The sequence below is a fragment of the Colletotrichum navitas genome (assembly GCF_030913465.1).
Source record: "Colletotrichum navitas strain CBS 125086 chromosome Unknown LY79scaffold_1, whole genome shotgun sequence".
Taxonomy (NCBI): Eukaryota; Fungi; Ascomycota; class Sordariomycetes; order Glomerellales; family Glomerellaceae; genus Colletotrichum; species Colletotrichum navitas.
The window spans coordinates 2,337,807-2,349,853 of record NW_026850547.1 but is presented as its reverse complement, the minus strand read 5'-3'; the positions used below and the strand labels follow the sequence as shown (position 1 = coordinate 2,349,853).

Sequence of the window (12,047 nt, the reverse complement as noted above, 5' to 3'; positions counted from 1 at the left end):
TCCGAACAGGTGAACGCGAGGCCACGTCCATTTCCCCAAACTTTGGAGATTGCATTTTGCCGGAAGCTTTGTGTGGACACTGGATTCCACTAATAGCAAGGACATGATTAGGTAGATGAGAGGAGATAATACTACTATGTGGTATTCCACTCGCTTGACGTCCGTTCCCCCCTGCCCCTGGGGCTCGTCCCGTGGAGATTGAACCAAGTGGGGGGGTTGACAGGGAAGTGTCTTTTCAGTGGAGACTGAGCTGGTCTAGCCCGTTAACCTTTTTGTTTTCCCCAAAGGCTGTCGAACTGACTGACAGCACTCAAGCCGGGCACACGACGGTTTTTGGACCGGGGAATCTTCATAGGAGAATGAACGCATACGAGCCTCTCGGCAACTCTGCCGTCAGCGTTAGCGGCCGAAGAAGCGGCCGAAAGGCTTTGCGGATAGCTTTTGCCGGCTTTTTACCCCAGAGATGCCCACCCTAGGATACCCCGGCAAACTGTGGACGGGTAGAACGAGAACCGTAAAAGTGGACGAGTTTGGGTTTGACTGGCTGAGCGGCTGCGGGTATGCGACTCGTCAACAATTAAACCGAATGATTGCAGTGCCTGAGACGAAAAGGGCGACTTCAAAACAGGGCCGGTATATCGCATCCGGGACTGGGCTCTTTTGCTTGGTATTCCTCTTTTCGTATCCCACGTATCCCACGCCTTCTGGACCAATACGATACGACGAACTACCAAGAAGTGACCAGCGGGAGAGTTAAACAATAAACACGCCCTGCATCTGCATTGGAATACCCATGCTCCATAACAACAGAAAGAGTCTTGCCGGCCGTGTAAGGAAAAAAAAAAAAAGAAAGAAAAAGAGAAAAGAAGCAACCAAACCTTGCTGGTGCGCGAAGAGCTAAAATCCTGCAATACTTCAGCACTCGTTTCCAGGCGCCAAATTTCTTAGCGTCAAGCTCTTGACAGGCGGCAGACCGGTCAGGCCGAAAGTGAAGATATCTCCGCCCCATTGATGCGACAGTGTAGGGAAAGCCCCTTGCTCGGAAGCTCCCTTGGTGTAGACTTCCCCCGTGACCCATACTTTCTGGGGCACGAGAAGAGGGCATGCCGTACTCAAGCTGAACAAGACTATGTATGCGTTGTCAGGCTCGTGCTTCAAGCGACGATGTTCGCGCAAGGCTGCTTGCCATATGTACACCGATTTGACAGCATATCTTGACGGTTGTTCTGATTCGCTGAGTTGAGAAGCATCGCATTCGGACGATTGTGATAGCTGGAAGCGGCAGCCGAATCTTGCCGCTTGCTTGTCCGAGCTCCACCGGTTGCTGGTCGGCTCAGTACGAAGTAATGCTGGCCCACAATCCCACGATAGAGTACGGTACGGTGGGTACGGCGTGTGGATTCGTGGATACATGGAGGTCTGCCGCACTGGTATCCTCGGATTCTCTTATTTATCCAGGAAGACGCAGATCAACCCGACTTTGATCTTTGCGTCGCCGCCCGTCCGGTGTGACTTGAGCCAAACACTCAAGTAGCGTCGATGCCCAGGAACCTTAAAGAGCTATCCAACTAGAAGACTATTGTTAGTTTGGAAGTTTCCACGTGATTATTGACGCACAGGCAAAGGAACGACAGACGGCAGCAAACAATCGTACGACTTTTGATTTTTGAGCAACGGCTCCTCCCCCAACCCCCGAAGGCCAGCAGTGGGACAGCATATCGTCTCCACCACAATCGACGCCGGCCCCTTGTTTGCAGTGCTCCATACCAACGATGAGAGTTGCACCGTGGCCGAAGTTGACGGCTGGAAAGACTCGGTAGGCTAGAGATTTTTAACCCCCAGTCCAGGCCAGAAAAAGCTAATGGCGCCGCTGCCTCACATACATGGTGTGAATCCAGGACCCCAAAGCCTTGTCCGGCGCCACCCATGGCACTAGGGTATTTTGCCATTTAGCCTATTTCAGGCTAAACAATACCCGGCAGTGATTGTAGAATATCCTATCAGGGTGTTGGATGCCGTGCTATTTCCATGCCATCCATATTTGATCTTTGAGGGTTTTCACGTTACGACATGAATGTAAGCTCACGACTGGCTGTATTATTCCACAGCACCAACCTCGCTGCTGTGGAGACGGCCATCTACACTTTGTACCTCTTCCTGTGGCGTCGACTGGTCCGACTACTTCAAGGAAGTACATCATTCTATCTTGGATATCTTGATGAGACTGATAGTTGTGGTGTCATAAGCTTTCGCCTGTAACATGCAAACATCCGTCTAGATGGCACCTGTATCTGAAGGCCTCAGGGCACACACGAACGATTTCTGCATGTCTTTCGTTCACGATGATATATATCCAACTCTATGAACCATGCAAGCGTCGAGATGCCATTGACTTGTGGCCGCTTCTCTTGACCAGGGGCACTGCATCCATACTGCTGACATGCTTCGAGTGGCTGATTGATGGGAGCTGGTCGATCCGTGAACTCGGGTCTAAATGCCTAGTTTGGGTGGAATGCTGCCTTCCTCAAGACCGAGCGCACCTTCCAAGGCATCGATGTTCCCGTACTGGTCTTAGGGAGCAACCCCCTATACATACATAGTGATTAACCCACAGCCAGTTTTCCTGTTCCTTTGCCCGGGGGTAGGTTTGGCAATGCCGAGAGCGAAGACCGTAGCTTAATGTGAGGCTATCAGCTGTTACATCACGCCCGCAGGCAGGAGTTTCCATCGACGAGGAGGCGGTTGGACATACGGCGATGGGTTGATGGAAGCGGATTTGGAGGTTTGGAGTTCCGGTTCTCCACGCACAGACCCTATCTAGGTACTTGCGACCAGCTTCCTTCCCCCGCACAACTACCCCAACCATTGTCCAAGTGCGTGCTGACCTGTTTTTGGCATCCCCACAAGCTTCACTTTCCACAGCTGCAACTCAACTACCCCGGCGTGTCTCGGCAACAGTGCCGTGTCCGCCTATCATAATCAGACAGTAATGTGTGCAGACAGGCCAATGGAAGCGCCCGGCGCCGAGGAGACATGGCAGTTGAGGCAGAACTTCACGGCCAGGAAATCGTCTGACGAGCATCTATTCCGGTGCTGGAAACACCAGGACTGCAGAGTATGCCTGGCGGAGTACCAGTGTAGCTGGTGCCCCATGGTTGGTTTGCGGCGTTCGGAATTTGGACGGAGCGGTTGCTGACTTTTGATGGCCGACAGACATCCGCATGTGTTCCAAACGCGTACGCGATACCGTTGCTGGCGCCCGCATACGACGATGACATCTGTCCGCACTGGGCGGAACGCTGGGAAATTCGTACCAGGCCCTTGGGTTGCCAGGTCTCGACCATCACAAGCCTGACATCCATTATTTCCATCGTTTCCACGCTGATGGTCATCTTACTGGCAATCTCACTCACCTTCGGAGTCCGCTGGTGCAGACGGCGTAGCCAGCAAGATCCGGATTGGTGGAGACTTTGGAAGTACGACTGGAGACGCGTTTTCATCTGGAAGAAGGATCAAGGGACCCAGGATGGGGAACAAGATCCGCTACTCGGACATCACAATGCGCGAAACGAAGGGACACAATGAGGATGGTGACCGGCGAGCCGATCTACTGTACCCTCAGCAGCTTGGGAGATTTGAACCGTAGATGGACTGGATCCAAGTCTTCACCAAGTGCTTGCTATCAACTACCACGCTGAAGTGCGACCGACTCTCAGCCAGAGCTGACGGGAGGGATGATGGCTACCTCATCACCTGCCCGGATCTCCAGGCCATCACCATCGTCAGGGCCCGGGATATCTACGTATTCAAGGTTGACTGTTACCAAGCAGGACTCCAATATCCTCTCTTTGATACCACTGTAGCTCTCTTCGAGTGCGTCGAAAAGCTTCTTGATAGACATTGGGGCCGGGAAGGCCTGTTGCTGTTTGGACGTGAAAGAGCCGGCGCTGGCAAAGAACAACACATTAAAGTGATCCTTGGGTGGTCTTGAAACCGCAGTCATTGTTGAGCTGAGGTATTGAGGAGATCTATAGACTTTAAATCGTAAGCTAATGCCATAAACCTCAACGAAACACACGAAATGTGGTCGATAATGTTGGTGTCAGAGATCTTGGTGATAATTTGGATACATCAAAGAATGTTCAGGTAATACATGCTAATTTGGATACATCATCCCAACTTGGAGAGAACAAAGGAAAATCAATCATCTTACCGATTCGTGCCGAACCCTTTCGATGGGTTGAGGAGTGTGAAAGGAGAAGAAGTCTTGTGGATGGGGATTGAGGGAAAGTTTATAGCTACAAAGAAGCTAAGGTGGAGCCCGCATCGGAAGATTTTTTTTTTCTTCTGTTCAGTAGAAAGACCCATGGTCACGTGATGCAACAACGCGATATTCTGCCGGTTTCCCTCCTTAACTATGTTCGCGGCTGGCGGGGCAGGTCGCTACCAAGGCAGCAATTGGAGAGTCATCGTCGCGGTATGCTACTCGAGGTTTTTAGTCTTCTCTTCTTTACCTTTTTTTTTTTTCTTAAAAACTTTTTTTAAATAAAACGTTTCAGAAAGTGGTCTGCGTCTTCGGAGGAAATTATTGGCCTACAACAAAATCTGTCGTGTTAGTCAAGTATGGGCAAATCGCGGGGCACTTGGAGAAATTGAGCAGTTGGTGCAGAAGATTTTGATAAATTTTTCCAGGCTGTCCATTGATGATGATAAGCTCTCCTAAGACGCCGTTCCATCGCCGTCCAGCATCGCATCGCATCACAAACAGATACACGAGGTTTCGTTCGTGCAGAAGTTGCCTCGCGGCTGGTGGGAGAACCTTGCTGTATTCGCAATGCAGAATCCGTTTTTTGACTCCTCTAAGCACGAAAGCCGTGGGCTCGGGTGACGAAGCCCTCGCAATGTTCCTGTCCCATCCTCAGAACCGATATCCGCTCCTCGTAATGTCCATAACACACGCCGCCGCCGGTGATCGCCGTTTTATCTCAGTCTGCGGGCCTCACGCTCAGACTCGAGCAGGCAAAGGATGTCGTCCTCGCGAACTATAACACGCAAAGGTCAGTACCGAGCCGAATTTCAAGTTATTCGCTCTGCCGGGACAGAGAATCGTGGGTATTCGTGGCCGCTTACCGGGTCCCTTGACGTTACGGATGATGGAACGGGTCTGGTCGTCCATGAACTCGACGCGGACCTGGGTGACACCACCGCGGGAGCCTATTACGCTGTCAGACATATGACCAAAGATTCCTCCCTTCATCTCGGCGTATCATGGCGTTGGATCTCGGGAGGTGTCGAGGTTTTGCAATTTCGGGTGGCTGAGCATACCAGTACGGCCCAGGACGCGGGTGACCTTCACAAGCTTGACGGGCTGCTTAGCGGAATCCATTTTGACTGCAGTCAAAAATTACGTCAGTTGTCAAGATCTCTGTCAATTTCGGAGTTCGTGGCACGTACATGTATGTGGTTGCGAAGGTGCTGGTGATGGCTGCGCTTTTGGGAGGGACTCGGAGTGGGCGATGGATTGCAGATGCGATTGCGATGGGTTTGTGGAAGGAAAGGGCAGGAAAACCCTGAGGATGAAAGAACCACCCAGCGCGGGCTTTGATTGGACCAATCCCGCGGTTTGGTTCTGGCTCTAACTGTTTTGGCTCACCGCCCTTGTTCCTTCCACCCAGAGTATTTTCTGCCCCGTAGCATGGTCAACTGTACCTAAGTAGGTACACTGGGCTGACCATGGCATGCAAGTTAACATGAGCATCTTAAAGAGAACCATAAAAGCTGCATTGTGGCATTGGGCGTCAGATCGTATTACCTACGCCAGGCCCCTATTACCTTCTATAATTGAATGAGCCATTTAATGAGACTGGATTGGAGGTTATTTGCACCTAAATTGCCTTATAGAGACCTTTCAACACTTGCTTCTTGCCCAGGCAGTGGTGTCATGGTTCCAGACAGGCCGAGCTTGCATCTTGGGCTACGAGCTATGTACAGGCCATATTTGTAAAAACCCAAAGTCTGCTACATGTGCACGGCATCGCTGTTCGAAATTGAAACGAGCATCACAAGTCGTCAGGTTCAGGAGAACATCGTTAACGGCCAGCTCAAATGCGAGGATAAAATCAGGGGTATCATTGTCGGACAGAGGGCAATCATGGCAACTTCGCAATCCGTCCCTCCAAGTCCTTGACCCAAGCCTCCATGACCTTCATGTTCCCCGTCATAGCCGTACTGCTCTCCTTCATCGCTTCTTCAACCTTCACTAAGCCATCCTTCCACTGTTGAAGATCGGTGGCCATGTCTGCCTGCTGCTTCTCGATCCGTTGGAGCATCTCGCTTGCAGTCGCGGCGTCAGAATGGATTGTCCGAAGCGACCTCAGACGGTCCAGCAGTGGTGGCAGCAGTGGAGCCAGATTTTCAATCGTGGGCAACGTTCCATAGAGAGCGTTAATCTTGGCCAGCTGCTCAGGAGGCTGGGCACCCTCGCTATCCGCTGCACCGTTACCAAGCGTTTCCTGCGCAGATTTGGCCCCTTGTCTCGCCTTTTCCAACTCTTGAGCTTCCTGGATCAAGGTTCGCACCCGGCGGCTAATTGTATCCAGGTTCGACGTCGAAGCCTGTGACAGAGTTGTGATCTGTTTCTGAAGGCCATCGAGAGTCGGAAGAATGGCTCGCGGCAGTCCATTGACATCAACCTCGGGCAAAGCAGTTGAACCGATCCCAATGGCCTTCTCGAGAAGGACCAGCCGTCTGTCAAAGTCCGCTGCTTTGGCAAGGGCATGGCTTTGTTCGTAGGTAGGAGCATATGTGACAGTGTATGTGGCAGCGTTTCTTTGTGGAAGCACATCATGCGGCCCTTCTTGTTGCTGTTGGGATAACTGAGATACCGGTTGAACACTAGACGTTGAGGTAGACGGCGCGATGGTTCTGGAGATTTCGTCCAGAGCCTTGCTCAACGATCCCAGCTTCTCTTCTTGTTCTCCGGGAGCGGGCTGTGCTGCGGTTTCTTTCCTCTTTCTGTGCTCCTCTTTAGCCTCTTCGACCTCGCGCTGCAGCCGCGCAATCTTCCGTTCGAGATTAACCTCGTCATCCTCGTCACTGAGATCGCCTATTTCGGCTGTACCATCTTGGAGAATGCGCCGGCGCCTCGTCGAGGCCTTGTATGACTTTCGTTTGCCGTCTACCCGATCCGAAAAGTCGACCTCCGTAGCGTCTACTCCTGCGGGCAGAAAACGAGACCGCGCTTGGTCTACTCGTAGTCGGGACCGCGAGATCCCGTTCGTATCGTCGTCCAGATCGTCATCGAAGTCATCGTCCGAATGCGACTGTCCGGCCGTCGTCTACTACACGTCAGCCATAACCAATGATGCTGGTAGAAACGAATCTCACAGGAACGGTCGAAGTGTCGTCGGTCAGCTCTGGGGTCTCGTACACATCGGGGGCCGAGTCCTAGGCGGTGTCAGCAGGGCTGCTCATGCTCTAGCCATTCATAAATACGGTTGCTCGGACCAGATCTGGCAGCGCTGCATATTTGCGGTTTAAGGCCATGGTGTGAATTCAAGGGGCTCGCTGTAGGGGGTTATCAATCGCGCTGCTTGGTGTGAAGATGTCGACCGCAGCAGAGTCAACAAGATGGCTAAAGACCCCTACGCGGAAAGCCAAGCTCCAGTGCTATTAGTTGCTGAGTGGCAGGGGCCACCCATTAATTGAATGGAAGTTTACCTATCGAGTTAGTGGCAAGTGGGGTAGCATCGGAACGCTGTGAATCTACCCCCGAGTATGCAGGCACGCGTTCAGAACGCGACTGCAGCTTCAAGCACTTGGCCTCAAGCGACAACAACTTACTTTTGTGGTCCCCGATAAAAAACAAGCTCTCTTCGCAATTCGATGCGACTGCACCCTCGGAAAGGAGTCAACAGGCCGTTATCAATTGATGTATCTGTTACCTTACGACGCATATGCTGACTCTGATCTGCCACCCCACTAAGGTCCTTGATCGTCAGCCAGGCCGGTCGGGACTGATAGTGAACGCCCTATGAGAAACCTGCAGCTCATCCAACACAGTCGCCTCTTAATCCATGAAGCCGGGGTTTTGGCGCAAAAAAGAGGCATAGCTTCTAGTTGAATCTGCCAACATGTCCAGCGGAAGCGATTATCGAACTGGGCGGCGAGCGGGCCTCTCTAGGAATGCAAAACCCCCTCCTTTGCTCCAGACGCTTAACGGCAAATCTCGTTTCGAGCCTAAGATCGATGATCCGCCAATGGATGACACAGAGTCGGAACTGAGTGAGGCAGAGCCCCTTACGACCAGCCACACGATGGCTTCAGAAAAATTCTCGAGTGAAAAAGCAGGGTCGGAACTCACGCAGTCTTCGCCGCTGCCACAGCCTAAGGAAAGCCGCTTCCGGAGCACGTCGAAGCCTACTGCGGACTTTTCGGACTCAGACAAGGATACACGATCATCTCGAGCTGATATTCAGCGCCCCCCTTATTACGGCACTTCAAGGAGGGGGCAAGAACAAGCCAAGGAGTACAGGGCATCTCAAGAGAGTAATTTGGGCCCGAGACGCAGCACTAGCTATCAGGGTTCGAATACCACAGCTCGTGCAAGCAAGAGAGGCCTGCCAGACGAATCTTTGCCTAACTTGGTATCTAACAAAAAGAGGACATTGACCAGGAAGCTTGATGACGAGAGAGAGGCGAAAAAACTGCGGGGGGGGAGGAAGTCCTACTCCCAACGTGATAAGAAAGATATTCGGCGATCGAGCAAGTTGCCTGAGAGATCGACGATGAAAAGCTCTCAAGAAATGGCAGCGACCAAACGGAAGAAAGAAGGTTTGGTTCTTCTACAACTGATGTTCCCGATCTTCTGCTGACACTTGTTCAAGGTCGCTCTCCGAGTCCAAAAAGGCCTCAGCCGTCATTCAAGGCATACGACGACGATCCCTTCGATCAGTTCTCTGGCAAGGGTCCTCAGAAAGACCTCATCAAGATTCCATCCTTGCCATCTTCACCTCCTGGTAGCCCTCCGAGATCGAAATTTCAAAAGCATTCATCTCTCAGCCCCAGCACATCGCCTCGACGTACCATCGAGGCCAAGTTCAAGCACCCATCTGGCTCGCTACCTGAGCCCCTGCATGGTCCTACAAGGGGGTCAGCAGATCTTCTCGATCTGGAATCAAGCCCTGAGGCTCTTTATAAAAGGCACAAGGGAGAGAAGGACTCGTTTTTGGATATCTCGGACCACTCAATTTCGGATATCGACACAGAGACACGGTGCCCAATGTGTAGTGAGATTGTTGAAAAGGCTCTCCTGGAGGGCTTTTCAGGGGGTGCACGGCTACATATTCGCAGGCAGATTCAATTCTGTCGACTGCACAAAAAGAAGTCAGCCGAAGATGCATGGGATGCCCGGGGATACCCCAAGATCGACTGGGGAATTCTTGATTCCCGGCTCGCAACTCATTACGACTTCCTTCGGAGCATCATCAACGGCGGCTCGTCTCACTACGCTTCACTGTTGGTCGACAAAGTGAAGGAAGGCAAGGACCGGACGTTGCTGAAAGCAGGGGACAGCCTAACACCTGGATACTACGGTCCACGTGGCCTACGTGCAATGTCAGAAAGCATCATTGGCAATTTCTCGTCGGTTTTAAGGGAGCGAGCTGTGGAAGACCGTGTCATATCATCGCGTGGATATTCCAGTTATGTGGAGGCAGTCTTGGTTCCCGAGTTGGCCGTTCAGTTGATCTGCGAGGACATGGAGGTCAAGATAGATGAAGCAAGAACGATTCTCGAGGAAAGCAAGTGGATTGGCGATTTGCTCCACGATGATGCTGGGGATACGGTTGATCAGCTGAGCGACGATGAACAGGCAGGAGGACACTGAAAGAGCAAAACAATGTGGAACATGTGGCATGTGATATCCGGAGCGGCAAGAGACCAGGTCGCCAGCGTTTGGTCTCGATATGGCACCTCAATAGCATTATGAAATAAAAAGCGGCACAATAGGTATACGGCGAGGGTTAACCCTTTGTCCAGATCTGCTCACGTTATGTCGCAGCATGTTGTCTAACAGTGTACAGTTATCATGGCCAATATCAAAAATGAGCGCCAGCCGTAGGATTTTTTTTATTTCATTGTTTAAACGTTACAATCCCAAGGCCTCCCTTCTGCCCGTGCTGTTCAAATCAAGATACGGCGCCTCGCCCAGGGACGCCACGCGATCACCTGCTCTGGCGTCGACATAGTCGTAGGTCGCGCAGTGCCACATGCTCCGGTTGTCCCAGATGGCGAGGTCGTTCTGGCGCCACTTGAAGCGGACCTGGGCGTCATGGTTCTGAGTGACGAGGTTGAAGAGGTAGTTCAAGAGGACGTCGGACTCGTCCTTTGTGACGCCGTTGATGCGCTTCGTGAAGCCCTTGTTCACGTAGACGGACTTCCAGCCAGTCACAGCTACAGACTTTGTCAGCGCTCGGAGCTCCCAGAGGTCGATCAGAGAGGGCGATCACTCACGGTTGGTGCGGATAACAGGATGGACGGCCTTGAGCTCAGAGCCCTTGTTCAGTGGCGAGCCTCGGAGACCATCTCGAAGAGGGTTGCCCAGCCTTCGGGCCTCGTCGTGGAAGAATGTGGCGTCGTGGGTGGCTGTCAACCCTTCAAGGAATTTCTGCATGGCAGGGGAGAGTCTGTCATAGATCTCATATCCGGAAGCCCACAACTAACCACGAGGATTTTCAGTGAGCGGCAAAGTCCATCTACATACGTTTGCAACGGAGAGGTAGCCCAACAGGGGCCACGTAAGGGTTTGCAGAAATAAAAACGTACAGTGTCACCACCGGTCGGGGGCAGGGTGTGGATCTTGAGCATTGCATAGTCTGAGGGGACCTGCTCAAAAGAGATGTCGGTGTGCCAGCCGGCACTAGCGAAACGGCTCACGTCGCTCAACTGGTGGGTGAGGCCGCCTCCTTTTTTTTGCTTTTCGCTGCTGATGACGCTAATCTGGTCACCGAGCTCGCTACCCTCCTCAGTCAGGGGATGAATGTGAAGACCTGACGATTCGGGCTTTTTCGGCCGAGTTAGGTTTCATAGTCGATGGCAAGATGAGGCTGGTTCATCAAATGTTGGTCTGGACTTACACATCCGGCAAGCTCTGTGAGACGGAGGCAGAAGTCCTTCATCTGAGTTGGCGTAACATTCTGGTCGCGCAGGAAGACAACTCCGCGCTGAGAAACTGATGTCACTCTTAGTATGATGTACTATGAGGTGAGAACGGGAGTTGTCAAGGCTTACTTGTGACAGCCAAGTCTCTGATGACCTGATCGTCGGCCTTGAGAAGGTCAACCACCTGAAGGCCCTCGTACTCCCGACCAATGACAGGGGTGATGTCCATGCTCTTGTAGTTGTCCAGCGAGCCGGAGTATACAAGCGGCTTGCTCAAACGGGGGCGGGCGATGGGGTTTCCGCCAACGATGTTGGCCTCGGCCGCTCCGTTTGGGACCGCTGAAGGCATAGTGATGTTGTCGTTGTGCGAGCCGTTGACCTTTCTTGATTTAGACGTTTGGAAGTTTTCAGAGCTGGGAGATGAAGGGCGCTTGAGGGCTTCGTCGACCATGATTTAGGCAAGATCTGATAACAAAAGGAGTCGGCAAGATATATATGAGTGGTTTTGTGCCCGAAACAGCCGTGGTTCCTCTGTCCCCAGATTCAGGTACGTATTATAGAAGAGCAGTGTATTTTCTAGCTTAGAAAGCGAGACCGAGGGGCAAGTCATTTGATGGGGTGAGAAAGGAAGAAGATCGTCAGACGTTTGCTCCAACCGTTTGCTGCGTTCGGTTCGTGAGTGCGACGAAGGCTCCCGGCCGGTGGGCGATGGCGCAATCACAAAGCTTCCTAATTCGGCGAGGCCTGCCCGCCGTGACCAATCAGTTGGGCGGGGTCCCCCGCCGGCGAAATCAACGCCCGGAGAAAATCTCGGAGTCCTAGTGCGACATCATCACGTCGTTGCAGCGCCGGGGCTACCTTGTATCTTGCATTTGTCCATTTCGTTT

At 52.3% G+C, this 12,047-nt stretch overlaps 6 protein-coding genes across 6 annotated transcripts; 1 reads left to right on the top strand and 5 right to left on the bottom strand.

The window, feature by feature from the left end:
- Positions 1 to 836: 836 nt before the first annotated feature.
- On the bottom strand, positions 837 to 1,756 carry LY79DRAFT_29270 (uncharacterized protein). Its single transcript, XM_060552220.1, has 2 exons — positions 1,655 to 1,756; positions 837 to 1,568 (listed from the first exon to the last, which is right to left on the bottom strand). Exon 2 carries the CDS (start codon positions 1,411 to 1,413, stop codon positions 916 to 918), a length of 498 nt encoding a protein of 165 aa, XP_060421192.1. The 5' UTR covers positions 1,414 to 1,568; positions 1,655 to 1,756; the 3' UTR covers positions 837 to 915.
- A 1,893-nt stretch (positions 1,757 to 3,649) lies between these two features.
- LY79DRAFT_29115 (this family protein) lies at positions 3,650 to 4,190 on the bottom strand. Its single transcript, XM_060552209.1, has one exon. The coding sequence runs from the start codon at positions 4,001 to 4,003 to the stop codon at positions 3,713 to 3,715; it is 291 nt and encodes a 96-aa protein (XP_060421191.1). The 5' UTR covers positions 4,004 to 4,190; the 3' UTR covers positions 3,650 to 3,712.
- A 790-nt stretch (positions 4,191 to 4,980) lies between these two features.
- LY79DRAFT_586009 (ribosomal protein S28e) lies at positions 4,981 to 5,386 on the bottom strand (the record flags this gene model as incomplete). Its single annotated transcript, XM_060560572.1, has 3 exons — positions 4,981 to 5,042; positions 5,131 to 5,214; positions 5,326 to 5,386. The coding sequence occupies 3 exons, from the start codon at positions 5,384 to 5,386 to the stop codon at positions 4,981 to 4,983; spliced, it is 207 nt and encodes a 68-aa protein (XP_060421190.1).
- Positions 5,387 to 5,758: 372 nt separating this feature from the next.
- LY79DRAFT_534445 (Dynamitin-domain-containing protein) lies at positions 5,759 to 7,666 on the bottom strand. Its single transcript, XM_060556429.1, has 3 exons — positions 7,507 to 7,666; positions 7,387 to 7,446; positions 5,759 to 7,337 (listed from the first exon to the last, which is right to left on the bottom strand). Exons 1-3 carry the CDS (start codon positions 7,543 to 7,545, stop codon positions 6,150 to 6,152), a joined length of 1,287 nt encoding a protein of 428 aa, XP_060421189.1. The 5' UTR covers positions 7,546 to 7,666; the 3' UTR covers positions 5,759 to 6,149.
- A 1,113-nt stretch (positions 7,667 to 8,779) lies between these two features.
- On the top strand, positions 8,780 to 10,020 carry LY79DRAFT_655046 (RTC4-like domain-containing protein). Its single transcript, XM_060562659.1, has 2 exons — positions 8,780 to 8,832; positions 8,886 to 10,020. Exons 1-2 carry the CDS (start codon positions 8,787 to 8,789, stop codon positions 9,884 to 9,886), a joined length of 1,047 nt encoding a protein of 348 aa, XP_060421188.1. The 5' UTR covers positions 8,780 to 8,786; the 3' UTR covers positions 9,887 to 10,020.
- LY79DRAFT_534440 (TfdA family taurine catabolism dioxygenase TauD) lies at positions 10,021 to 11,907 on the bottom strand. Its single transcript, XM_060556428.1, has 5 exons — positions 11,290 to 11,907; positions 11,136 to 11,230; positions 10,825 to 11,061; positions 10,513 to 10,717; positions 10,021 to 10,452 (listed from the first exon to the last, which is right to left on the bottom strand). Exons 1-5 carry the CDS (start codon positions 11,609 to 11,611, stop codon positions 10,148 to 10,150), a joined length of 1,164 nt encoding a protein of 387 aa, XP_060421187.1. The 5' UTR covers positions 11,612 to 11,907; the 3' UTR covers positions 10,021 to 10,147.
- Positions 11,908 to 12,047: the final 140 nt, after the last annotated feature.